The following is a 25,251-nucleotide window of genomic DNA, read 5'->3' as shown; positions in this document are numbered from 1 at the left end:
GCCATAAGACCCTGCTGCAGCTTGACTCCACCCCCAGTCCTGGTGCTGAGCTCCTGCCTGGAGCCACCATATGGACCCTGGGGGTGACCCCCAGTCCTGCTTGGGGCAGGGGCTTTGGGGGTCTGGGCCGAATCTGTTGCTCCCCTCAGCAGGGTTCATGGATGCTGTTACAGGTGCCTGCTACAAATGCTCAAGGGAATGCCAGGCACTCTGTAATCTGCATCCAAGGGGGGGATGCTGTGTGATGGGTGCAGGAACCACTCTTGATCTTCTGTGCCTGGAGGGGGAAAAAAACCCCACCAAAAAAACCAAAGAAAGAGCACACAACCAACAAACCACAGAAACCAAACAAAGTCACAAAATTCAGGCCATTTCCTCTTGTTGTCCCCCCATTTTAACTCTACAGTCAGTTATGCCCAGGGGTTCACAGGTTGTCAGTAAACAGCTCACCAGAAGGGCCCAGAGGCACTGGGAGAAAGGAACATTGTATGCCAAAGCTTTCAGAATAAACTCAGCAGCAGCTCTCGAGGCCTTGAGGAACAGAGCACCTCCACTGCACCATGGCTGAACCAGTGGAGCTGACGTCTCCACACGCCCAGCAAGAGCAGCAATAAAATGCTTCTGTCATTTTTTAGTAACAGTGGTACCTGCCTGTGTCCTGGAGGCGGCTCAGCAGCGCGCTCAGCGCAGGGCCCCTGCGTCACCGAGGTTGAGCTGTTTGTCCTTAAGGACAAACTCCTCTGCAGTGCCTGTGGGAGGGGGCCACACGCTGCAGCGGGGGAATTTGTGCACACAGCTGGCAGAGCCCAGGAAGGGGCCAACAGCTCTGAGTTGTGGCTGCTCTGGGGCTGAGGAGCCATTGTGCCAGCCCCAGCTGCTGGAGCTGCAGAGATGCAGTGGGAGCGTGGTGCACCCACTCAGTACCAGTGCAGGGGGGTTGCAGCACATGTTCCCTATGCCCCCTTTCTGCTACCTGGGCTCAAGCCCCAAAAAGACCAATGCACAACTCTTCAACATTTTATTAATGATCAGCAATAAAAGTTTACAAGAGAGAGGACACCAGACACAGCCTGGAAGGACCATCTGGCACAGTGCAGTGAGCTGCTCAGGATATCCACCACAGTACCCTGGAATGTAAGAGGCAAAAGGGGCTCACAGCTCAGGACCCATCCTCCCAGCCATGCACCTCCCCTTAGAGGCCATCAGAAAACAACCCTAAAACTTCACCTGGCCAGGTCCCACCCTCAGGTAAGCCATCGGGCACAAGGTGGGCTCTGGCAGCAGCAGCAAGTGGGTCTCTGAGTACAGTCCACATGAGGCATCGGGTCCTGCTGCCTCGCAAATGGAGAGCCTTTGGGAAAAGGCCCCAGGATTCCTATGCCTCATGTGGAGCAACACCTCCACCTAGCACGCCAGCACCACCTACCCCTGCAGCAGCTGCCACCTGCAGCCTGTCACTGGGGCAGCAAAGGATTTGCCTTTATCCAGCTCAACCCAGAGTAGCTCTGGGTCTGTGCAGGGGCAGGAGCTGAGGAGAGGCAGCACAGTGAACCCTAGAGCCCAGCACCACCTCTGGCAGCCAGCCCCTTGTTCCTAAGCAAAAGCTGCAGGAGGAACTACATGAGCCCTGTCTTGCCCCCGAGGCTGCTCGCTGTCTGTCCAGCCACCCACACCACTGCCCAAGGGGCTGCTCTGGAATGCAGACCCCAGTCAGGACAGCAGAGTCTGGCAGGGCAAGGGGGCATGGGCAGCTCCTCCACTTCCCTCCTACTAAGAGCCAGAAATGGCAGAAGGTAAAAGCACATCAACATGTTAAAACATTAGTTATAATTAAAACCTTTTTTTTTTGTCAAATCTCCTCCTGGGAAAGGGGTCGGGGACTGATTAACGGAGATAAAACTAGGCAGCGGAATCCCAACTCGTTTTGTCTGCATAATTAGTGCAGGAAGAGCTAGGACAGCAGAGGGTAGGACAGCACATCCTGAGTGCCAGCAGTGCTGCCCCCCCTTCAGGGGTCCTTTCCTGAAAAGCTGTTGCTCTCCTGGAGGGTGAAGTTGCAGCGCTCTGTGGACCACACGTTCACGCTCTGCAGCCTAGTGCTTCTCCTCCTCCAGCCTTCTCATGGCCTCCAGCACAGCCAGCTCTTTTGCTTCTTTCTTCTGGTTGCGAGCTTCAAACTCCAGCCTGCAAAAATCACACAATGCTGTGAGATTCTCATTCATCCTTACCTCTTGTAGACAAAAGCACCTGGAGCAGAAGAGCACTGCCTTCTCCTATGCTGCTCTGTTCTGAGAGCACTTCAGAAACCACTCAGGATCCCCGGACTCCTCCAGAGCCTCTCCCAGAGCTTTCCATGGCTGTTGCCATCACTGCAGTCCTGAGCTCCCACACTGGTCCCACCCTACTTCTTTCTCCCTCTGTGGAAGAAGTTGCTATTCCATTCTTGGGCTGTCCTGGGTGTTGTAACACCAAAATCAAATTTATCACTGATGTAAGCCAAGGTGCTGAAGGTGAAGGACTCAGGCCTAAAGAAAAAAGACCAAAGCTCTGAGAGAAGCAACATGCTCTTTGCCCCAGGATACAGCAAGGAAATTTATCATTATAGGAGAAATCCAATAAATGTGCCACGTAGCACATTCTGACACAGCAGAGTTAAGCTGTTCCTTTCCCTGTACAGACTGGTACAACCACAGTTAAAGTCTCCCCAAGCTATGAAAGAGGAGGAACAAGTTTTCTGACCCTTTGCCTTTAGATAACCCCTTCTCTCCCTATTTGGTCCCATTAATCAGTCCCCAGACATTCTGGATGGAATGGTATGCGACAGAACCAGGAGACAAAGAAATCCAACCTGTTCTTGATGATTCTTTGCACAATTAGATCTGTGGTGAGATTGCTGCCACTGTCCACCAGCTGGAAAATGCCACGTTGCTTCGGTTCCTGCAGACAGACATAACACTGGGCTGTGAAAACATGTGGGACCTGGGTGTGCAGCTCAGCAGTGACAGCTGAGCTGAGTTGTGGCAAGTCCCGTGGTGGCCAGACAGGCAGGATGCACAGCGATCTCCTCGGAGGCAAAACAAACACTTGCTGAAAGCAAAGCCCCACATACACAGGAGCTGCCCAGGACTGGAAGAGAGCAAAGCACACAGGATTTCTCACCCTGCCATGAAGGCACAGAAACAGGCAGAGTAAAACAATGCCTGGAAGAGTGGAGCTGTCGGGAATGATTTACTGACTGCTCCATGTAGCTACCCTCAGGGGTCGATGAAAAGCTGCATCATCTGCCAAAGCCCTGCCCAGGTAGCCTCCTCTGAAATACACCTTCTCAGTCCAGGAACACAACCAGAGCCAGGCTCTGTATATCAAATGCTGACAAAGCAGCTGGTACTTTACCTCATATGGATCAGAACCGTCCTTGTCTGGCACTACCTCAGTCATCCCATGGCAAACAAGTGTTACCTGGAGAAGGACACAAAAGTCACTGACAAGATCCAAAAGCTGACAGGGACATTTCCTGCCACTACTCCCACAGAGCACAGCCTGGAGATCAGCAAAGCCACCCTCCTGCACCAGCGTGGCAGTCCCTCTGTAACTCACTGAGCAGGACACTCCCTCCTTGCACCCCTGTGTCATCCTGCACCACTTTAGCTCCCCACACACATCACACACCAGCATCTTCGTGTCCATCAGTATGCAAGGACTCACCCTGAAGTGATCCAACAGATCAGCAGTGACAGCGTAGGGAGCTCCAATCACCACTTCTGAGACATACTAAAAAAGGAACCAGGTAGGGTCCAGATTTGAAAAAAAACCCTATCAAACAAAAACCCAAAACCCAATCCCAAGCCAGAAACCAGCTGCTTCTTAAAGAGACCTGAGCATGTCACCTGGCTATAGACTCAGAAGTTCAAGTAAGGGAACAGGGAAGTGCGTTCAGCAGCAGCTGCTTGTAACACAGTAGCTTTTTGTTCCCCTACAGAATGTCCTTTCTGTGCCTACAGAGCAAATCTAGAAGTTAATTGCTCCAGGCACACATTTCTGAGGCTCCCCATGATTTTGTCCCAGGAATTTTCTCCCCTGCTGCAGGAAGCAGAGTTTTCTACTGGCATATGTCTGTCTACACAGAGCCACACAGCTCCCTACATGGCCCGGTCCAGCCCTGTCCCTGCTGGCAGAGCAGCTGGATGGGTCACCAGCTTGGATCAGCCAGGATAGCACAGGAGCCCAGCAGAGCCTCCCAAGAGTTCATCAGCACCTCTGGCAGCCTCAAGTGATTCATCTTGTCTGTCTTCTCAGGGCGCACCAAGGAACTCATGCAAGATCACTGAGCACAAGTGAGCACCACCAGGCTCCAGGCAATTTCTGGAACCGCGCAGAGACACCCACTCACCCTGCAGGCCAGGACACTGAGGGTTCGCTCATGGATGTTCATGATGGGATAGTTCTTCCCTTTGTAGCGATTCACCTCCTACGGCAAAGCACCAGTCACAGTCAGAAGAGAGACAGAGCACAACTCCTTTCCCTCTTGCTCTCTCCCAAAATGAAATTCCCGTATTGGTCAATACATCCCTGTCCTGTCTCCCGGAGCACAGCCTGCCTGGTTCAGAGAACAGGGCCAAGCAGCTCTGCCTTTGGACAGGTTCTACACGAACCTGATCAAAGTGCAGCCCAGCAATGATATAGGGTTTCTCTGCCAACTGGTGAACCTTCTCCAGGAAATCTACATGACCAACATCTGCAGATCTGTTTAAGGAACTGAAGCGCACATGGAAAACAGAGGAAGGAAGACAGAAAGAGTGTCACTCAAAAACGACAGTGGGAGATGGGAATCCCTAGGATTTTATTCTTGCACTACTAATTAATTGCCTATTTCCAAGAACAGTTGCTGCCTCCCTCCTCAGGTTCCACCGGTTCTGGGCAAAAGCCAGAGATTTTTTTAGCTCCACCTTACATGGACTCAGCTTTGCCTCTATCCAGAATTTCTACTTGTTCCAGATGTAAAAGCCTCAAAGCCTGCCCCAGGAATGGAGTGTCAGCTCCAGATGCTCTGTTACAGTCTCTCGGTCTATGGCAGCCAGTCTTCACCACAATCATTAGAGTGTTGAGAGTATCCAACTGTTGTCTTGAAATCCAATAGCCACAGATTGCTCCACAGAGGAGCTACAGCTTCCTTCTCAGCATCCTGTGACTTAGAAACTGCCAGGAAGAACTCACTCCTGACTCCTCCCTCATGTGCAGCTACAGAAAAGGAAAAAAAAACCGAGGCAAATATCCAGTCTGGTGCCTCCCAACATGAGAACATCAAACAAAGACCACTGCTGCAACCAAAGAGAGTCAAGGATACGGAACAGGTCAAAGGCTCCAGCCACATAGATGATGGTGTCTCCCGGCTGTGGCTCCTTCCCTGATGCAAACTGGATGATCTTCTGGGACGTCTGCAAGAACTGCGAGACGCCAGTCCAGGGACTATGACCTTTGGGCCCCTGTGAAAACATACACCAGACACAGCTTCTTTCCAGGCTCTGTGAGGGGGTTTGGAGAACACAGAACACAGTGCTGCGCAATTTGCTCATCTGAATTTCCTGGCAACTGTAACAACTCCCAGCACCTTGGACTTTCTACATTCCTGGCATCAAGTATTTAGGCAATTTCACAAAAGCCCTTTATGCTCTGTCTAAATCATCCCCTCAGCAGCCAGCTCAGGAGATGCCAAGAGGAAAGCTCAGGAAGGAGGAAGACAACAGGGCAGGTTTGGATTTCCATGAGAAGCAAGACATGCTCGGGAGACAACACGCGACCAACCTACAGTCTGCCAAGCCTCAGGGCACCTGTCTGGCCCCTCAGCTCTGAGGACAGAGCTCGGTCCCCACCACGTGGTAGTTGTGCAAACAGCCACCAAGTCACCTGCTGTGCTCCCCAAAGCTGCTCCACGGGACTTGGCAGGACACAGACACTGCAGCTGAGGCCAGAGCAGGCCCTGCAAAGGGCAGCACGCAGACAGCTCAGCTGGCGGGGTCATGTAGGGTACCCAATGCCCTGATCCATTCTACCCAGATCCAAGCTCCAGGAAACAGTTGTGCTGGAGCAATATGTCCCATAACACCTGCTCAAGACCCCCAAAATAGTGGGGAACTAAGGATGATTCATACAGGTCAGCAAACCCCCGTGAGTAAAAAAGGCCTGCTCAAGCTGCTGGTGCAGCTCATTAAGCAGGGACAATCCAGCTGCCAAGGAAATAAACAGGGCTGATGACCCTTTAGAAGCAGTGCGAGCTGCAAGCTGGACCCAGCAGCTGCAATGCTGAGAGGGCTGCGCTGCCTTCGAGCTCTGCAACACAGTGTGGCCACGTGCCTGCTGTGTCAATACCTCCCAGACCCAATACACCACCTTCAAAACAACACAAGCACTGAGAGGAGCATCCACAGAGGCTGTCCCTGGGCTGGAACCACAGGCACTCGGGTCCCAAGGGAAGTGGCAGGAAGTAATTTACAACAAGGAAGGAATCCAGCACAGGCTCAGTGGGGACAGCAGCCCTGTGGTCCCACGGAAGGACAGCTCATGCACTGCCCTGTGCCACACCTGCCCATCACAACCACCGCAGGTGCTGCCGTATGGGGACGGCAGACATTCACCGAGACGTTACTGCTACATGTGGGAGGACAAACAAGCCTGCAACAGGCCAGAAAGCACACTGGGAATCCTTCTCAGGTAGGACAACAACCAGACGTCCACGACCAGAACTCACATTACCTTCCCAAAGTTGTCAGTGTGCTTCCGATAGTCTAGGTCCTCATCCTGAAGGGAGATAAAGAGTCAAAATGTTTAAGCACTTGCACAGCTCATCCAACCAAGATATGCTTGTGTGTGGGAAGTGCTGGGAAGGCCAGGTTCAAAAACGCACACCAGGCATCTGGGGCACTGAATGCTGACAAACTGGTTAATACCTAAACCAGAGTCCTGTCCCGGCATGAGTCAGAGGAAATGTGTCCTTATCTGATCCCAGCTTGGCACCACCAGCAAAGGTGGTGGTTCTTGCCCAACCTGCAACCCCTCGAGTGCTGCACAGCTGCATCCTCCCTCAGCCTGGCAAGCCCCTGACAGGACAGCATCCCTTCTCCTGCTAAAGACCCTCATGAGAGCCAGGCTTAGGTCTCTGCAGCAGCCAGCAGCACTGGGCAGATCTCGGTGTGAACTCACGTGTTACAGCTAAGCCAATTTAACAGCTCAGCACACCAAAACATCTCCCTTTGTCCCCGAATTCACCTGTGGGTCGCTTGTTCCTGCAGTTATCCAGGTGATTCTATTCACAGATTCCTTCATTACTCAGTAAATTCGACTCATTACCTGACATAAAACCACCTATTTTACTCTTCCCTGGTTAGGTTAGCTCCCAACCAGCAAGTGAGCTGAGGAGACTCAAGAAAGGTCTGATCAGACTAGAGACAGCAGAAAGCAGAAACGTGAAGCTCAGTGGGAAGGGAGAGGAGTTTCCAATTCTGGCAGCACCTGGCTGACACATCAATGTGCCTGCACTGTGTTGTTCCACCCTGGGAGAAGTCACGGGCTTGCCTGCAGTTCCCTAACATTCCTGAGGCCCACACTGATCGTGAGGCATCAGAATCTTTGTTCCATCACACTGTGATCTCAGACATGTTGAAGCAAACATAAGCAGGTTGTTTTGCTGCCACTGCCCGCTCTCCATGCACCTGGGAGCAAGGCGCAGGAGCTCCACTCCTCCACTCTACTCCGTTTGGGGCAGCAGAAGGGAAGAGGTGGCACATGCCCTGTACTCCACCTCCCACCCAAAGCCCTCTGACTCACTATGTTGCTGTGGTGAGCCTTAGTCATGAGCAGCATGCGGCCAACAAGGTCAGTGGTGGACACGCCCTGAGTGCGTTTGCATTCCCTGCGGGAGACAAGCAAAGGATGAAGCAGAAGCCACAGGAGTGTATGCCTCTGTCTTCCCACCATTACCACGGGAATGCCTGTGACACCTGATCAATCCAAACCAGGGGCTGTCCTGAACAAGCCTTCCTTCTCAAGTACAGCATTTATTTGCTGAGCCTCTGCATCGTCCTCACGCCACAGCAACTGCTCATGTGAACAACGCTTCCCTCACTCAGACCTCCCAACAGAGCCAACTCCCAGTGAGGCTTTAAAACCAGAACCAGCATCTGCCAGGAACCAGACAGCCCCACTGGGCAGGACTGTCTGCCCCACTTCCCTGAAGCCAAAATGCTGGGAGCAACTGACGCTCTGACACACATACAGCCAAGTTCAGGTGTGATCTGAAGATAGGTATGTTTCATCTGACTTCCCTTCAGGGCACAAATTCCCCAAAACTTTGCCCAAAACAAGATAAACAGGTAAGCAGCAAGAGGTTACCTGTATCGCCCTGCTGTCTTTACTTCCTCATAGGTGTCCTTGCCATCGATAGTTAAGGTGATGTCATCTGCAGAGAGAAAAAAGCCTCAGAACTGTACCCAAGCTCTCCTGCACAAAAGCAGCAGCTGTGCAGGTCCCACACACCTAGGGTCGGACTGGAGCTCTGCAATCCAAATCCCTGTGCATACACAGGGGACATGTCCTGCGTCCACAAAATGCCAGGGGTTTTTAAGACTACAATGTCTGTGAAGACAAGGATATTCCTGGATACTAAATACCATTACAGCAGTGGGCACAGCTGATTATTGTCTGAATGACAATAAACAGGCACTATCCATATCGATGTTAAAAAGCACCTTTTAGCTCTTCTAGGACTGGTTTTAACCATTGGTTCACATTACAAGTTTTCAGTCAATGAAACAGTTCATCCAATGGAAAGTTCTTCCTCTCAGTGATGGCACTTCCACAGCGACATCCAGGGACCCCTCTACAGAGGCAATTCCGGTTCATCCCTGGCACATGGCTCCCAACTCTCTCTGCAGAAACACCTCTCACGTACTTTTGGTGGTGGTACAAAGCCTTCACAAGCAAAAGCTAAGCTGTTTTCCCTTTGCCAAAACAGTGAGAGGGCAGCCCACAAGCGCACCCACAGTCAGGTGGCTCAGTCCTGCTCAGTTCTCCTAAAACCCAACACCCTCCCCTCAGAGCACAGGAACAGGAGGGCACACACTGCCAGCACAGCTTGGCATGCCAGGAGAGGCACAAACAGCAGGATTGCTGTCACCTTCCCAGATAAGCTCAGCTATTTCCAAACTCAGCTTTTGCACAAACACAACCTGGCAAAACTGCCGGTGCAGGCGTGTTGCTCAGGAGAAGCACGGAATGACGTGGCAGAGGGGATGAATGCAAGCAGTTGGAGCAGAGGCCACAAGCACTCCTCTACTGTCATAACCCCTCACCAAGCCCTGTAAGGGGTCACGTACACCAAACACGTTCAGGGCAGGCAATGAAGTTAATGAGGAATTTGATAACCACTCCATCCACGTGAAAAAAGCAAATTTATCTTCTAAAGATTAAGGATTTATTTACATTTAGTGAAATACTTGGCTTATCAATAGCAGGTGGCTGGGATCAGATGAGAGATACACGAAATGAGTGCAAAGACTACTCCTGGTCAAACTAACAAAATTCCTTCAGAGGAGCAGGGAGGAAGGGCTGAGGCTTAATGAGCATCGGCAGCAGCCCAGGAAGGGACAGAGTCCCACAGCAAGTACGTTTCCTCAGAACACTGGTTCTCTCCAGCAACTGTACACCAAAAAGCGTTCACAGTAAGAACTAGGTCTCTGGCCACATGGTCAGCTGAGCCACTGAACAGCTTATCAGCTGGATAAAGAGAGAAGCTTTTCAGATCTAACCTTGTCCCAGGATAAGTAGATATAGACATGATTGTATTTCTGCATGCTTACTTTTTCAATAGTGTTTTTCACACTTAAGTTTTATAAATGGCTTTCCCCTTTGCACAAATTTCTGCTGGTACTAAGGGCAACCTCGGGATAATTTTAAACAACATATTTCACTTTTGTAAGTTAAAACCAAGGGCCCTGGCCACTCTCAAGATTCTGAGCACACTGACATGTTTCTCCAGACCACGAGACCAGGAGCAGCTGTGCTGCCCAGTGCAGGCACTGGGAAGGCAGACCTGTATCACGGAGTAACCCCGACCCCCAGTGCAGGTGTTGAGAAGGCAGAGCTCTGCACACACCAGGTATCCTCGACCCCCGTGCCAGCCGGGACAGTGCTCGGTTTGCAGCAGGGCACCAGGAGCACACAGCCCTGAGGCCCCCCGGGACTCCCGACCGCCGCCGCTTCCCGCTCCCGGGGCTGCTCTTGCTCCCGGGGCTCCTCCCAGGGCGGCACCACCGGTTTCCAAGAGTGCGTGCCCTCCTCCTTGGGCACAGCCACTGCCTCAAACACCACTTACCCCCATGCACACAGAAGTCACAGCTGTACTTGTCCAGGGTTTCCAGTGTGGTGACATAAGGAGCTCCAGGAGCAATCTCATCAACCCACTTGATGGCTTGCACCATTTTGTACCTCTCCTCCTGTGTAAAGACGGGGGGACCCTTGTGCTTGGCAATCTCCTCTGGGGGAGAAACAAAATTCCAGTTAGAAGCACGTCCTGCAGCTACAGTGACTCTCAGTCACAGCTGCCTCACTCATTTCATGGGCAGGTGAATTTCACTGCAGGCTTATCCTCAGCTTGGGATCACTCCAAGGTAGCAAAGGAAGCCCCAGATAGATCAGAAAATAATTTCACCCAGTTGCATTTCCTAAGTGCTTAACAAGGGCCCTGGAATTCACTCAGAGGGCAAAAGGTCTCAGTGCTTCCCTGTACCCAGATACTTGTACCTGAGGGGATGAGCTGGGCATCCTAGTATCCCCCATGGGGAAATTTCCCTCTTAAACAGTAACTTCATACTATGCTTGGTTCATACTAGAAATTCTGCATATATAAACCCATTTGAAAATATATCTTCACATGCAAGAACTTGTTTCTGGCACTTAACTTCCAGATAGCCTTGAAATGAGTTTTCTCCACACAGTAACTTGTTTTGAAACGTAAGTTCTGCAGCTCCTACCAGCAAAACCAGACTGATTTTCAGCAGTTTCAACTGTTTTTATAGCACAGAATGCAGATCAACCCTCAGAGCCTGCAACATCTGACCCACCTAATCCTCAGTCCAAAAGTGTGACAGGGGTAACTCCACTCCCAGAGAAGGGACGTTTTTCTCTTGGAAGCTACTGCTCCTGGAGCAGATGGAGGAAGAAGCCTGACCCTATCAGGAGCTCTTGGTTCTCTTGGGGCTAATGCTGCTGGCCAATTTGAGGGGCTACACGAGATGAAACCTGGTAAAACCTCTTACCATCCGTGTGGACCCCAACGATCAAGTAATCGCCCATGGCCCGCGCCTGGCGCAGCTGGTTGGAGTGGCCATAGTGCACCATGTCGTAGCTGGAAAGAGAAGGGCCGGGTCAGCCCGGGTACACCGGGACGTGCTTCCTTGGAAGCTGCGGACAATCTGCCCCAGGCTTTGGGGCTGAAGGTCTCTGTGCTGCCGGGCAGGGCTGTGCCGGTACAGCCCGGTCACCAAGGCCCGCAGCAGCGCTTCCTCCCACCGCAGTGAGCCGGTCCTGGTGCGGCAGGTGCCGGCTGCAGCCCGGGGGGGAACCGACCGGCCCCACCGAGGCCCGTTAGACGGCCGAGCCCAAGGGCGCTCCCGGCTCCGGAGCGGTCCCGTTCGCTCCTGCTCGCCCGGTGCTCTGCGCGGAGAGCGTCGCTCTCCCCCGGGCCCGGGCCCGTCCCGCCGCGGTGACAGAGGAGGCGGAGGCACCAGCGTAGCCAACACGGTTTATTTCTGCGGCGCCACGACATCACCCGGCCCCGCGCCCGCCCCACTCACCATCCATCGCACCAGACGCGCACGGGCCGCTGGCCGCCGCCGCCGCCGCCGCCGCCCGCCGCGGCCCCGCCGCCGCCCGCCGCCCCGTTGCGCAGCATGGCCGCACTGTCACCGGCGGCGCCGCCCCGCCCCGCCCCGCGCTCAGCGGCTCTTCCTGCGCCGGGCGCCCTTGGCGCAGCCGCGGCCGAGCCACCCCCCGGGGCGCCCGACCGCCGCCTCCGCCCGCTCCCGGGGCTCCTCCTGCTCCCGGGGCTCCTCCCGGGGCGGCGCCACCGGTTTCCGCGAGTGCGTGCCCTCCTCCTCGGGGCGCAGCGGCTCGGCCAACGCGAAGATGGGGTCCCGCGCCCTGCGGAAGGAAAGAGAGGGCGGCGGTGGGCGCTGGAGGTGGCCCCGGGCCGGGGGCTCCCACCGCAGAGAGCCCGGGCCACTCACCGGTCGTAGCGCGGAATTTCCAGCCCCAGCTCCGCCATCAGCAGCCGCATCACGTCGTCGCAGCGGCCATGCAGCTTCAGGGCGGCCAGGTCGTCCTTCGGAGTCCACTGCGAGCGACAGCAGAGCCGGCTGCAGGCAGCTCCCCGGGGTGGCAGCGGGGGGCTCCTGCCCGGGGCCTGGCAGGGGCTCGGCCCCACACATCTGCAGCCCCTTGGCTCGCACCTGGCCAACCCAGCCCCAAGGGCTTTAGCTCACCTGCAGGTTCACAATATACAGCTTGGGTCGGCGTGGGGGGGGCTTGCTCATGCACCAGAGCCGTGGATACTTTTTCAAAACCTGCCACAAAGCACAGAGGATCAGCACGGCCACAGGCACACGCAGCTGTGAACCGTATCAGCGAGAGGAAAAGGAATGTATTACCAGGAGGGGAAAGAGGGAGGAAGAGAGACTATCACAGATGTTGGGCGAATCCTGACACCAGAGTTTACAGTTGTCTGTTTGGGAGGAGACTGCTCAGCACCAAGGTGTATCACCAAGAGGGAATGCTGCTAACAATCTTCACCGAGTCTCTAAAGTTACCTTTAAGCTGGAACCCAGACAAAGAATCACATCTGCTTTGCTTGCAGCTTCTGTTGCTGCTTCCCAGTTCAGGGGCTGTCTCAATGTCCCCTTCTCCCCAAAGTGGACGATTGTATCTCTCAACTGTGCCCCACACTTGTGGCACATCCTGCCCGTGTGATGCCTGTGCAGGGCTGTGCGCTCCGTCACATCAAACACTCGCACGTACTCTCTGTTGGGTGTACAGGAAGTGCAGACCTGGTGCAGGATGAAAGCAGAAACCTCGTCACATCATCACCCTCCCACCCACGAGAGGCCAGGAGCAAGCCTGTTCTCTTGGAAGAAAAGCATTTTTGGGGACAACACAGAAGTTGTAGACAGAAGCATCAGGGATCAGATGCTAACTTGGAAAACCTTAAGTTTTTTTTGAAAACCAGCAAGTGGAGCCACAGGCAGCTTTTGGCTACATGCTGGGAGGGATTTCAGAGAAGGGCTGAGGAAGAGGTCAGAAGCAAAAGGCTCCAGCAAATACAGAGAAAGAGCTACAGAGTTTGATTTGGTACTTTCTGAGTAGTTCACCCCAAACCTGATGTTCTGAAGACAAGAACTGCACAGAGGCCAAGCCCTTGTACTAATTCCTCATGAGCTAGTGGAAGATCAAGAGTTTACATTCTCTTTTTGTGAGGCCACTTAACAGTGACTTTTTCCTGCTCTGGCCACTCACCTCTATGTACATGTTCCCATGAAGCTCAGATATTGCAGCTCGGGGTAACCCGCTCCGCAGGTGCAGCCCATCACAGTTCTGAGACACCACATGCTGCACCTTGAAGGGAACAAAACACTGAGCTCCCACAGACTGCACAGGTAACACTCCAAGCAGGTGATGCACGTGTCCCAAATCGCACCAACAGCCTGTACATCAGAGCAGGACCCACAGAGGAAGAGCATGGTGAGCAGACCTTTGTGAAAGCTAAATGGAAAGCCCCCTCCTGCTAAACAGGAGGGCTTTCTAGGGCTGGCTGATTCGTGACCAGTTCCCCAGACCAGCCTCACCAGATACAAACACAACATGTTAAAGAAAAGGCACCAGGGGAAAAACTGCCAGAGCTGCAGCCTGCAGCTCACTAAGGAAGGCTTGGACACATCTTCCTACATGGATGTGCAGCCACTTAAGCCAAAAACATAGTCAGGCAATCTCCTGAAAAGCTTTCTCTTCCCTGCTGGGTTTATCATTCTTAGGCAGAGGAACATGAGTAAGGTGAGGAAAAATTATCTTACCAGGTTGTGCTTGTGCAGGCAGGCAATGCCCATATGAGTGAGCGTGGGCTCTGCCTCACTCAGGTCTGCAGCCCTGACAAGAAGCAAGGGGGAAAAAAAAAAAAGCTGGAATTGCCATTAACCTCTTCCAGTATCAGCTTTCTGTCACACAGTTCAGAATTTGGCTCCTCACCTGATGCTCCTGCCCTTCTGCAGCAGTGTCCAAATGCCGTTGGGGCCTCTGTAGTCTGGGATTGAAGCTGCCTGTCACCGGGAGAGAAAACCAGGCCTGATGGGGGGGGGTTGTCACAGTTCTTGTACATAAACACAACCAACCCAGGCCCACCCAGGACAACCGCAGACATCTCCATCCATGGCTGCTTTTTCATTCACTCCGAGTTTTCCAGCGTAGTTGTTCCTGAACACAGGGAAACCTCCTCATATGTTTTATCTCTCTCTTCTACCTTTCAGCTCTCATTTTCACCTCTACTGTTAGTTTTCTCCAATTTTACCGTTATGGAATCCCTCCAGAACTCTTTTTCACCCTTGATTCTTCCCATTTCCCTCCACAGAACTTCATTCTTGAGCCTTTTCTTATTTTCCCTAGACTCTGGTTTTCTCACACTCGGCATCTCTAGCAAATATGCAGGTGACATGAGCACTCAGCCCCCTGCCCTGAGCCATGCTCCATGTCAGCAGAGAATGGAGTGACATTCCCATGTCACACAAAGGTGACAGATGTCACGTTAAAAGAGGTAGAACCAGACTGCTGCTTTGCCCCAGGCGGCTGCAACGAAATAATTCTCAACTGCTGTTTGTAAATTCTAATAATCCCCAGCTGTCCCTGCATGTCCGATAACACATATAACATTCCTGATCCAAGTGGCTTAAGGTTTTACACCAAGTCATTGAAGAGGCTTGAGTGAGGCAAGACCAGCATCCTCTTGCTCAGGCTGCACATCCTGCATGTGGTCAGAGGCAATGCAGCCACAGGATCTCATGGGCAGTAGGAGTGACCCCAGGATGCAGCCTGGAAACTGCTGGCCGCAGGACTCATGCAGCATCCCGGGCTCGTCACGCATGTCCTGTGGTCATTCAGGAACCAGGCAACAGTCCGGCCAATACCGCCCCCTGAAGGGGCTCCAGCTGCTGCCCCCCAAACTCACCGTGCTGATCCCAGCGCCTGTGTAGATGACGAGGTGCCTGGCGCTCCGCACGGCTGCTGCCAGCTCAGCCACCTTTCTCTTCAGCTCCTCTGGTTCATCACACACCTGAGAAACACACCTCAGCAGGTTCAGACAGATCAGAAATACACTACACCACTGAGTCAGAAAGAACGGGGATCTCCCCAAAAGTTTGACTGGCCAACCAGGAAAAGCAACACAAACATTATCAACAGTGGTTTCCAAATGAAAAGAACATGGGCATTGTTCATGGAAGGATGACGGGAAAAAGCTTCCTGGAGACCAGAAGCTGCTGACCCACCCGACGTGCCCACACAGCCACACGCGCCTGGCAGCACGGCTGACCGGAGATAAACACAGGGCAGTCCCCGGAGGGCAGACGCGTTCCCGGTACCGGGACACAGCGGTTGTTCACCGAGGCCTGCCGTGGCTTCAGAGCTCGGCAGCATCGAGCCCGGCGACCTCCGCCCCGCCTCTCCGCGGCCGGGGCCGCTCCCTGCCATCACCGACACGGCTTCCCCGGTCCCGCCGCCCACCTCTTCTTGCCGCCGCCGCAGCCGCTCGCGCCGCTTGCGGCGCCGCTCCAGCTCCCTGACGATGTCCTCGCTCTCACTCAGCACCTGGCACTCCTCGGGGCTCCGCTCCGCCGGCGGCTTCCTCCAGATGCGGGATACCTGCCCGGTGCACACGCGTGGTCACGGCGGCCCGCAGCGGCGAGGTGGAACGGGTCGGGCCGCGTCGTACCATACCTGTCTCCGGCGGTCCCGCTGCTCCTCCTGCTGCAGGATCTCGGCGCGCGCCGCCGCTTTCCGCTCGGAGCGGCTCAGGCTGCCGCCCGCCGCCATCGCCCCGGACCCGCCGCGCCTCCGCCGCCACCGGGCTCAGCTCCGCCGCTTCCGCCTTCCGGTCAGAGCGCGCGCGCCGCTTCCGGCACCGCCCCCGCGCGCGGCAGCGCCCCCTGGTGCCGGGCGGCCCCCCAAGGACGCGCAGGCGGCGGCTGTTGAAGCGGTTTATTGTCGCGTACAAAGGCGGCGGACACTGTACAGAATAAATAACGGCAATAACTTAGCAATAAATACCGCCTGCACCGAGCCCGGAGCCCTCTGGGTGACCCTTCTGTCCGCCAGCCCCGGCTCCGGCCGGGAGCGACTGTACACAATTCACAAGATACACAAATCCCGGGGGTGCCGGGGACGCTCCCCAGTCGGGCTGGCGCAGGACCCCTCCCCAGTCCCCCGGAACGGCACCAGGAAAAGGAGAAAGGAAACACGACACCCTTCACAGCAGGAAACCAAACGGACGAGCACCTCAGGAACAAGAATTGTCACACTTCAGAACACTATATACGAGAGAGAAGTCAGCGTGACGGCTCGGGCAAGGGTCGCCTCGCACGGGCACAGGAAGCCGGCTGGCAGGACACAGGACCCCCCGGAGCAGGACGGGAGACTCCTTGGACACTGCGGAAATACATCACTCGGGGTCCTACACTTCACTGAGAACAAAACCATAAGGAAGCAACGCTCAGGGGACCGTGGCCTCGCTGACATCCAGCCCGGCACCCGCAGAGCTTGTTTACCACACCGGCACCCTTCAGTCACGGCCTTGCACCTGCTCCTCCCTACACGACCTGTCCTCATTGAACACACAGGCCACTCGAAGCAGACCCGGGCTCCGAGCAAGGAGGGACAGTGCAGGGGAGGGGGAACGACGTCTGGTGCAAGTCAGCGCTGCTGCCAGCCCTGTTCTGCCTCACGACAGAGCAGCACCAGCCCGTGACCAGCAGCAGCACGGCTGCCACCTGGCAGGTGGGAAAGGACTGGACACTACCTGCCACAGAGCACAACAAAAAGCAAGTTCTCCATGGCTGCAGAGTTGCCCATCGTTGCCTGCTGTGTTGATGGGGCTCTCCTCACACCAGAGGCTCCAGTTGCGGAACCAAGCTCCTAACCAGCCCCATACACACATTGCCCGCTCCTCCAGCCCAGATCAGGACTCAGCTGTGTTCTGAAGGGCTCTGGCTGATTCAGTCTCAGGCTGGGTCTAGGAGGGGCAGGGTTGGGACTGACACCCCAGAACAACTGGATGCCTCTGTATTTTGTAAAATCTCACCTCTTCCAGTCACCACACAACCAGCTGGAAGACCAGAGCCTGCTGACTGCTGCGCAATGTGTGGCCTGTGTGGCAAATGGCTGGAAGTGGCACATCAGACACTTCAGTTAAGAGAAGACAAAGTCCAGGGCTGGAAGGGGGAAGTCTTGAGGCAATGTTCTAACCTACTCCTCCTTTGGGAAATTTACTGGGAAAAGCATCCCAAACAACTCCCTAAACTCCCAATCAATCAGAGCAAAGCTTGTCTCAGGAAAATACCTGCTCCTCTCCTGCCACACTGCAGTTTTTCTCAGGCTGACCTGCTCCTCCGCTCAGGGGACAGCAGTATCAGTTCAGCGATGAGAAACATCCCCAAAACCTATCTAGGATGGCCATACCTCCCCACGAGACTGTGGCTTCACTTGTGTTATCCCAATCTGCCCCTTCCACTCAGATCTTCAGCAGCCAAGAGATCACATGGGCTTCCCCCTCATGTCCTGCTTCTCTGCAACTCAGTAAATCAGCTCCAGTCTTTGGGAAAGGGAGAGGAGAGTCAAAGTTTTTGTGGAAACAGAGCCTGGCCACAAACAGCTTCTCAGCTCTGTCACAGCTGTGAGTCTGAGCACTCTACTAACCCCCTGAGAAGCTGCCCCAGGAAGGACAGTGATCCTGCCACAGCTCACTGGCCAGCCATGCGTAGACACCAGGGACTAGCCAGTCCCATGTTGCCCCTCTTGTCGCAGACTTGCCCCTCTTGTTCAGGTGAGCCATAAGCACGACACAAGTTCTGACCACAGGATCTAATTCTAGAGATAAATCCCACCAGTCTTTTCCTGGACAAGCCTCCCTCATGTTACTTCTCTGATAGCTTTGCTGCATGAAGGGAAGTGCAGCATTTTTCCTCTCCAGATAACCAAGTTCACCTGGTGTTGGCTGCTCAGCAGGAGCTGCCTGTGCTCCTGCTGCACACCTCTGGGCAGGCATCGCTACCTCGCTGCACCAGCCAGCCATTCTTGTCTTCAAAAACAGCAGCACCTTTGCCTGTGCACCAGAACCCTTCTGGAGAATTCAGAGAGATTCCAACTCAATCTCTCAGTCGAGTTTAAGGAAAACAACAACAGTGTGAAATGACAGCACATGGCAAAGGCACCAGCACACCAGAGCGCTGCACGAGAGCTTGGGGAGCAGAGCGCCCAACACAAGGGGACATGACAGAAACTAGCAAGGTCAAGAATAAGTCACTTTTGGTACAATTGCAAAAAGATATCAAACAGGACTTGCCTCTTTTTTTGTCTTTTTCTAAGTTTTATAAATAAAGTCTGATAACTCTTTATAAAAACTAACCTCAGAGCCACAAACAGTTTGCGGGAGGTTCATGAGAAACTTTAAAATTATTTATTTATTAACTTTTAACTAGCAAAGTCTCTGAGAATATTTCCCCACTCATATGGTGAAATATTCTCGCCTTCTCAGGTAAAAAAGCTGACTATAAATACGCTCTCTCTTCTGTCCAATTTTAAACTTAGATAATTTAATAACTCTTAAAATGATGTTTCTCTCTTTAAATAAAGGGCTATTTAACCACATAAACTGGTTGTGTAAACCATCACACTAGAGACACTTGATACCCTCAATACACGGGAACAACTAGTGATTTTGGTCTTGTTCAGTGCAACACATTAGGCACAAAACCGGCCTGCAGTCAACACAGTACCACTGCTCCCTTCTTCCCTCCCAGGGTGCTGGGGCCTGCAGGGCCTCAGGACCACAGCGACAGGACACAGCAGCATCGTCCTTCCCACCACTGCCAGTTTACACAGCTAACGTCATGGACGTCTGGGGGAAACCCACGGTTAGGGCACAGAGGCACACCTAGAAAGGAATAAAAACCTATGACACAGAACACCCCAACTGTAACTACAGGTACCAAAGGAGACAAAAGCAGCAGGTTCAGGCGCCAAGATGCACCACCTGGAAGAGTCATGAAATAAAGCCTTTGGAAGTGACCGAAAATTAGGGTTCCCAGCCCCCAGGAAGAGAGCTTTCCTCGGACCACCCCTCCACCCTTCCATCAGCCACGCTGCACAGACTTTCTTTGGGTAGAAAACCAAAATCTCACAGTCTGTCCCCAGGGCACCCAAGGGCTACAGACTGCTGGGTGGGAAGCTCTGTCTGCACAGGACAAGGGATGCATCACCACTGCTCATATCAATCTGGACACAACAAAATAAACTGGAGCAATCAGCGGGCCAGTCCTGGGCCAAGTCAAAGGAACCCGGACCCATGTGGGGAGGGCTTGTGCTTTGGGGATTCCAGGCTGGTTTTGTGCCTAACTGCCCTGCACAGACAAGCTCAGGCAATGCTCGCTTCACTAAGACCGGGAGTCCGTTTTGGATTTCACTATTGTGATGACACTAGTAGTAGCAACCTTGCCAGGGACGAGGGGCCCCATACTGGAAGTGAGAGGCCCCCGTGCAGGGGTCACGGGGCTCCGGGCCACGGTTCTGGCGAAGTTCTGGAGAGCCTCGTATTTGGAGCGGAGAGCATCGAGTTCCATTTTCATGCTGGCGTTCTCTGAGGCCAGCTTCTCCACTTCTTGCTGCAGCTCTGCCTTCTGCTTCTCCAGTTCCTCCTTCTGGGTAACGCGCTTCACTCTGCAGCTGGCTGCGTAACCCCGGTTCTTCAGCGTGCGCCGACGCTGCTTCAGCTGGATGATCTCCTCTTTTGACAGGCCCCGTAAATGCTGGTTCAGCTCTCGCACAGACATGGTCACCAGCTCCTCATCTGTCAAGCTGGTCCCATTCTCACCTGGCTCCCTCTTCACCTGGGAGAGAAGACAGCACACACTTGTGAAACCTGAGATGGATACCTATGCCCATCCCTGCACCCCTTTCCTCCACCTGCCGCATTACCTTCAAGGCCTTGTTTCCTTTGTTGGGGGTCGTCATAACACGACAGCCTTGTCAGTTAGGTTCTGGAAGGGAAGGAAGGTCAAATTAGCACCCAGGACACAGCAGAGCCCACGGCATTCCTCTGGCAGGGTCCAGCAGCAATGCCTCATGGTGCTGCTCCACATCCTGGTCCCCACTCACCCGCTCCTTGGAAGACACTCAACAAGCAGCCAGCTGAGCTGGACTAACAAGCAGCAGACTCTGTCCCTGAGCAGAAACTGCTGCCCTTCCACACCCCTGCTCCCATGGAGACTTTGTGGCAATGCTGGTTTTTCATTTATGGTGGGGAAAATTAAAAAACTAGGAGGAGTCAGAATACATGGAAGCCACATTTTTAAAAATAGCCTTGCAAGCAGCAGGCAGGGTCCAGAGCATGGCTGCTCCAGGTCAGTCATGCTGACTCAGCAGGCTGGCACTCTGCACCGCTTGCTCCCAGCCTTATCCTTGTCACTCCCAAGCAGGGCAGGTTACCTTAACATGCCCTTCCAACAGGTGCCCAAGCACAGCTCAGAAGCTCCCCAGTCCTACCAGACTCCAGATGCCCCCAAGGATGCAGCCAGTATAGTTCAGTAAGACATAACCCTAGGCAAGGGGTACAGGGGAAGCCTTGGACACACCGGAATTCCATCACAGATTTGGGCTGATGTCTCAGCAGACTTCACCTCTCCCGGTTACACAAAACTGACCCCAGTTGTAGGTCTCTTCTGTGAGAAAGTACCTGTCAATCCCTGGCTCAGAACCACCTTCTTCCTCCTTATCTTCAGAGCCAACGTGTGCTCAGAAGAAAACAAAGATTAAAGGTGCTGAAAAACAGAGGAGAGCAGACTCCTTCCCTGCCACGGAAGACAAGACTTCAGAACTGGTAAGAGCAATTCCCAGGCCTGCTTTACAGAAACTTATATGCCGGCTCCTGCTTCTGTCCCCACATACCTCCTCCCCTCAGGCTTTTCAGTTCAGAGGGCTACTACACTGCCCAAGGAATTGATCCACACAGAAACTACCTGACAGACATGGCTGTGCCTTGAGCAGCCCAAACTGCACTCCCCTCTCAGCCCATTCTGCACCCCCTCAGCCCTGGCCAGTATTCCTGTGCAGCCTACAGGTGCCTCTGTCCCTTTCATCTTGCAGGTTTCAAACAACAATTTTGTTTGTCCCTGCCTTACTCCCAGCAGGACTGATGTCCAGTTACAGACCAGAACGAAATGCACACATCAGCAAATATGTCTTTGTGCTCTTCCAGCAGCTGTGGCACAGGCTCCCTACAGCGCCTCTACAACCTACGGGAGGTGAACAGGGCTAGTAGTCCCCAGAACACCAGCAGAGATATTCCTGAAGCCTGCAGCCTGCCAGGAGCCGGGCTATTTATACCTAGAGGACAATGCTCCTTCCAACAAGATGTCTGCTACACCCGACCACACTGGCATAGACACGGTCATTTTGCTGCCCAGGGAAGGCAGCTGCAATGAGGCAGGACAGGCAGCATCTGAGCAACTGCTTCACAAAATCAGTTCTTCCCGTCTTGCCAGACTGCTGTTTATTCCTTCTGTTCCGATGTGGTAAACAACACGTCTGCTAGGAAAAGGGGAGAGGTACGTGAAGAGCTGGAGAGACCAATAGCATGCCTCTGCAGCACTTTTGTGCCCCATCCTCTTGTGAGTGGAAGGAGTCAAGGGCAGGTATGGTCAGTGGGACCACGGGAATTTGCTTGCCTTGTGGCACTAAAGAATTTACTGCTGCTTGGCAAGCACACAGGCTGCCTTCATTACAGCAGACCCAAAACAAAACAAACAGGGCACATGCATGCTACATCAGGCAGGGCACTGGGAAGAGTGCTCCTCAGCAGGCTGGGGAGTGGCTGGTGCTGGCAGAGCTAGACACAGCAGAGGCAGCTACTCATTCCTGCCTCTGCACTCTCTAACACAACACCCTCTCAGGCAGAAGCCTCTCACAAGAGCCATCAGAGCTGCAACAGGACTGTCCCCAGAAACCTGGTGATCCCATCTCTCCAAGGCACAGCAACACACAAGGCAGTCAGTAGAATGGGAAAAACAACCCAAAGAGTTGTTGGCTGTTTCCTGGGCCCTGTTTTAATCGGGCTGTTTGGCAGCTCACAAAGAGGACACCCAGAGAACTGGTGACATAACAGAGACCAAACTTCGCCTTACTCTCCAGACTGCTGATGGATCAACTTTTGATAGCTTCCTGAAGAAAGATCACACTGAAAAGTGCCAAACACTACGGCTGCAATGAAGAAACTGCAGTCTCGACACATTTCCCCAGAGCTCAAAAGGCCTGAACTCAGCACAAGCACAGCCAATTCTCCCCTCAGCTCAGCGGCAGCACACAGGAGCTGACAGCACCGCGCATGATTCAACACAGGCCCTTCTCCACGCTCCTGATGCAGAACCCTGCCACGAGCCCCGTGTAAACACGGTGACGTCACCCGCGCTGGCGGGCAGGCCTGGTGGGAGGCCCGTGGGCAGAGCAAGGGCTGTGCTCCCCACGGGCTCCACAGCACTGGCAGGCAGAGGAGTGGGGTTTGTCAGCAGCGATGGGGCACACTGCACGAGAACACTCTCTCCCAGCGTGAATTTCACACTCTGTTTATTTGCTTACTGGCAAATTAGCTCACACAGTCTCATCCAATGACTCCCCAAATTACCTATGTAGCCAAGAGAGTGCCTCTCCTGTGTTCCCCACCCTGGGAGTCCCCTGGTGAGCTCATCCAACCCTGAGCATTTCCACAGCAATTTTTCCCTCAAGGAATCTGCCCACCCAGCTGGTTTTAACTCTGCTCACACTGCTAAAGGAAAGGGCCAGCTCTGAGAGATCCCTTCCCACCCTTGGCAGTGCCCTCCTCCGACCACACAGCTCAAACCTCACATATCCCGGACAGCCAGAGACGTCCCCAAGCTCTGAACAGCGTGACCGACCCGTGCACAACACACACACACACAGACCCTCCTTGTTGGTCAAACGTTGCAGTCCCGCGGGAGCAGAAACCCACTCCACTCGGGGGACATTGCAGTGCCAAGTATCGGGCAGCCCCTACGGAACAGGGGCCAGAACCTCCCACCCGCACATCTCCAGCTACCAAGTAGACCGAGGACAGGGTACCGACTGCAGGCAGCGGAGCTGTCCTGCCTGGGGCCGAGCCTCTACTCTGGGAACTGGGCGAGACGCCCCGATGGCACCTCACCCTCCCGGCCCTCTGGTCCTCGGGAGAAGAATCACAGACCACGGCGGCTGACCGGCGGGAGGGGGGGTGCCCGAGGCCCTGCCGGGGCCAGGTCGCACCCGTACCGGCGGAGCCTGAGCGCCTGAAGGTGCGGCGGGGTTGAGAAGGGTAGGCTCGGCCTGAGGGCAGCCGGCCTGCAACACGATCGGGGCAGTCGGCAACCGCGGGAGGGAGGGGCCAGATGCATCCGTGATGCCTACGGGTGGACCCGGGAGGCGGCGGGCGGGGCCGGGGACAGGCCCCGGGCCAGCGCCCCGCGCACCTGTTGCTCGGCCGCTAAGCGAGGCGCGGACGGGGCGGGGCGGGGCGGGGGCTGGGCGGCACCGGGCAGGCGCGACCCCGAAGCCCCGCCGTGAGTCAGCGATGGCGGCCCCTTGAGGCACCTGCCGACCCCGCGGCGGCCCCAGCCACCATCCCGGGCCCGCCGCGCCCGCCCCGCCCCGGCCCGCCCCCTGGGACCGGCCCGCCCCGCCCCGCCCGATGCCAGGGCCGCGCCCGCCCTCGCAGCCGGTGGCGCTCACCTCCTGCCGGAGCCACCGGGCCGGGCCGGGCCGGGCCGGGCGGGGCGGGGAGGCCGCGCTGGGAGGGACCGGGACTCACAAGCCGCCACCGCCGCCGCCGCCGCTCACGGACTCGTCACGTGATATTTGGGTCACGTGGCTCCATTCATGAAGCGCCCGGCGCAACCGCCCCGGGCCTTAAGGGGGCCGCGCGCTCTCCCCGGGGGTAACGAGGAGAGGCTGCGACCCCCCTGGCCCGGCTCGGCTCGGCTCGGCTCGGCTCGGCTCGGTTCGGCTCGGCCCGGCTCGGCTCGGCGCTGTCTCCTTCCGCCGCCGCGGTCGAGTTCCCGTCCCGGAGCGAGCGCTGCCGCTCCACCAAAGTACTGGGTCGGCCGCGGATCGGCTCCCGCCATCTCTGGCAGCAGTCTTCGGCCTCCTGCGGGTCTCCCCGGTGCACATTGCGCGTTTCAGAGCGCGCGGTCCCTCAGCCCGCACCGGTGGGGTCCTTAGCACCCTTGGAGCTGCGCCCGCAGTCCCTCCGAGCCGCCGGCTCCGACAGCGCAGGCCCTGCCGCGGCTCTCTCGGCGCGGGGCCGTGTGCGGCGAGCCCTGGCTGCAGCGTTAGGGCCGGGGCCGCTACCCTGCTCTGAAGCGCTGCTTTCCCAGGTCACTGGGAAAGCAGCCGGGCTCGCTCGAGGTATCTTCCCACCCGTTTTGCTACAACTCCGGGTCCATGACACACACACTGGTGCCTACTGTGTTTGCTGCCATGCTACAGGCAAAGCAGGGAGGACAAGATGAGCATACCAGAGAAGGGCGAGGGGCAAGTGGAAGGTGCCACAATAAAATGGGCAGACGGGTTAAGGAGAAACCATGCTCCGTAGGAGAGCAGAAGGAGCTTAGCTAGGCTCGGATCCAGCAGCAGCACTACTGCTCTCTGCTCTGTGCACAGGCGATGTGACCACAAGCCTTGCAGGGCCCTTGTAGCCCCCGATAGGCTGGTTTCCATCTGCTGTGGTGGCCAGCTCAGTTACAGGTCTATAACCACCTAGGAAGTTAATCTATAGCTCTGTCTCTCTGGGAGTACCCAGGGGCAACCTCTACATCTCCCTGCAGAAGGGCTCAATCTCAGGCATCCATTCCATTATGCATCCCACTTTTTCAGCCAAGTGGGAACTCTTTCTACAACACTACTTTG

At 55.0% G+C, this 25,251-nt stretch overlaps 2 protein-coding genes across 3 annotated transcripts; both read right to left on the bottom strand.

The window, feature by feature from the left end:
- Nucleotides 1-1,004: 1,004 nt before the first annotated feature.
- Nucleotides 1,005-11,965, bottom strand: PCYT2 (phosphate cytidylyltransferase 2, ethanolamine). Of its 2 annotated transcripts, XM_048323476.1 has the most exons (13): nt 11,847-11,965; nt 11,310-11,398; nt 10,367-10,528; nt 8,386-8,452; nt 7,822-7,906; nt 6,751-6,795; nt 5,345-5,483; nt 4,653-4,735; nt 4,391-4,468; nt 3,706-3,771; nt 3,394-3,459; nt 2,849-2,937; nt 1,005-2,184 (listed from the first exon to the last, which is right to left on the bottom strand). In XM_048323476.1, the coding sequence occupies exons 1-13, from the start codon at nt 11,942-11,944 to the stop codon at nt 2,094-2,096; spliced, it is 1,158 nt and encodes a 385-aa protein (XP_048179433.1). In that variant the 5' UTR covers nt 11,945-11,965; the 3' UTR covers nt 1,005-2,093. The 2 variants fall into 2 exon arrangements, with proteins under 2 accessions (XP_048179433.1, XP_048179434.1); XM_048323477.1 differs by lacking the exon at nt 6,751-6,795.
- Nucleotide 11,966: 1 nt separating this feature from the next.
- SIRT7 (sirtuin 7) lies at nt 11,967-24,157 on the bottom strand. The gene is given in 15 exon segments (XM_048323478.1): nt 11,967-12,192; nt 12,279-12,385; nt 12,534-12,614; nt 12,858-13,094; nt 13,561-13,659; nt 14,115-14,187; nt 14,287-14,357; nt 15,260-15,364; nt 15,814-15,951; nt 16,027-16,193; nt 16,196-16,291; nt 16,294-16,315; nt 19,794-20,189; nt 20,278-20,339; nt 24,076-24,157. Coding segments are annotated over 14 exon segments (1,833 nt in total). The 5' UTR covers nt 20,314-20,339; nt 24,076-24,157; the 3' UTR covers nt 11,967-11,987.
- Nucleotides 24,158-25,251: the final 1,094 nt, after the last annotated feature.

Source organism: Corvus hawaiiensis, chromosome 19 (genome assembly GCF_020740725.1).
Source record: "Corvus hawaiiensis isolate bCorHaw1 chromosome 19, bCorHaw1.pri.cur, whole genome shotgun sequence".
Taxonomy (NCBI): Eukaryota; Metazoa; Chordata; class Aves; order Passeriformes; family Corvidae; genus Corvus; species Corvus hawaiiensis.
Note: the sequence above shows the minus strand (reverse complement) of the source record. Positions and strands in the feature narration are given on the sequence as shown.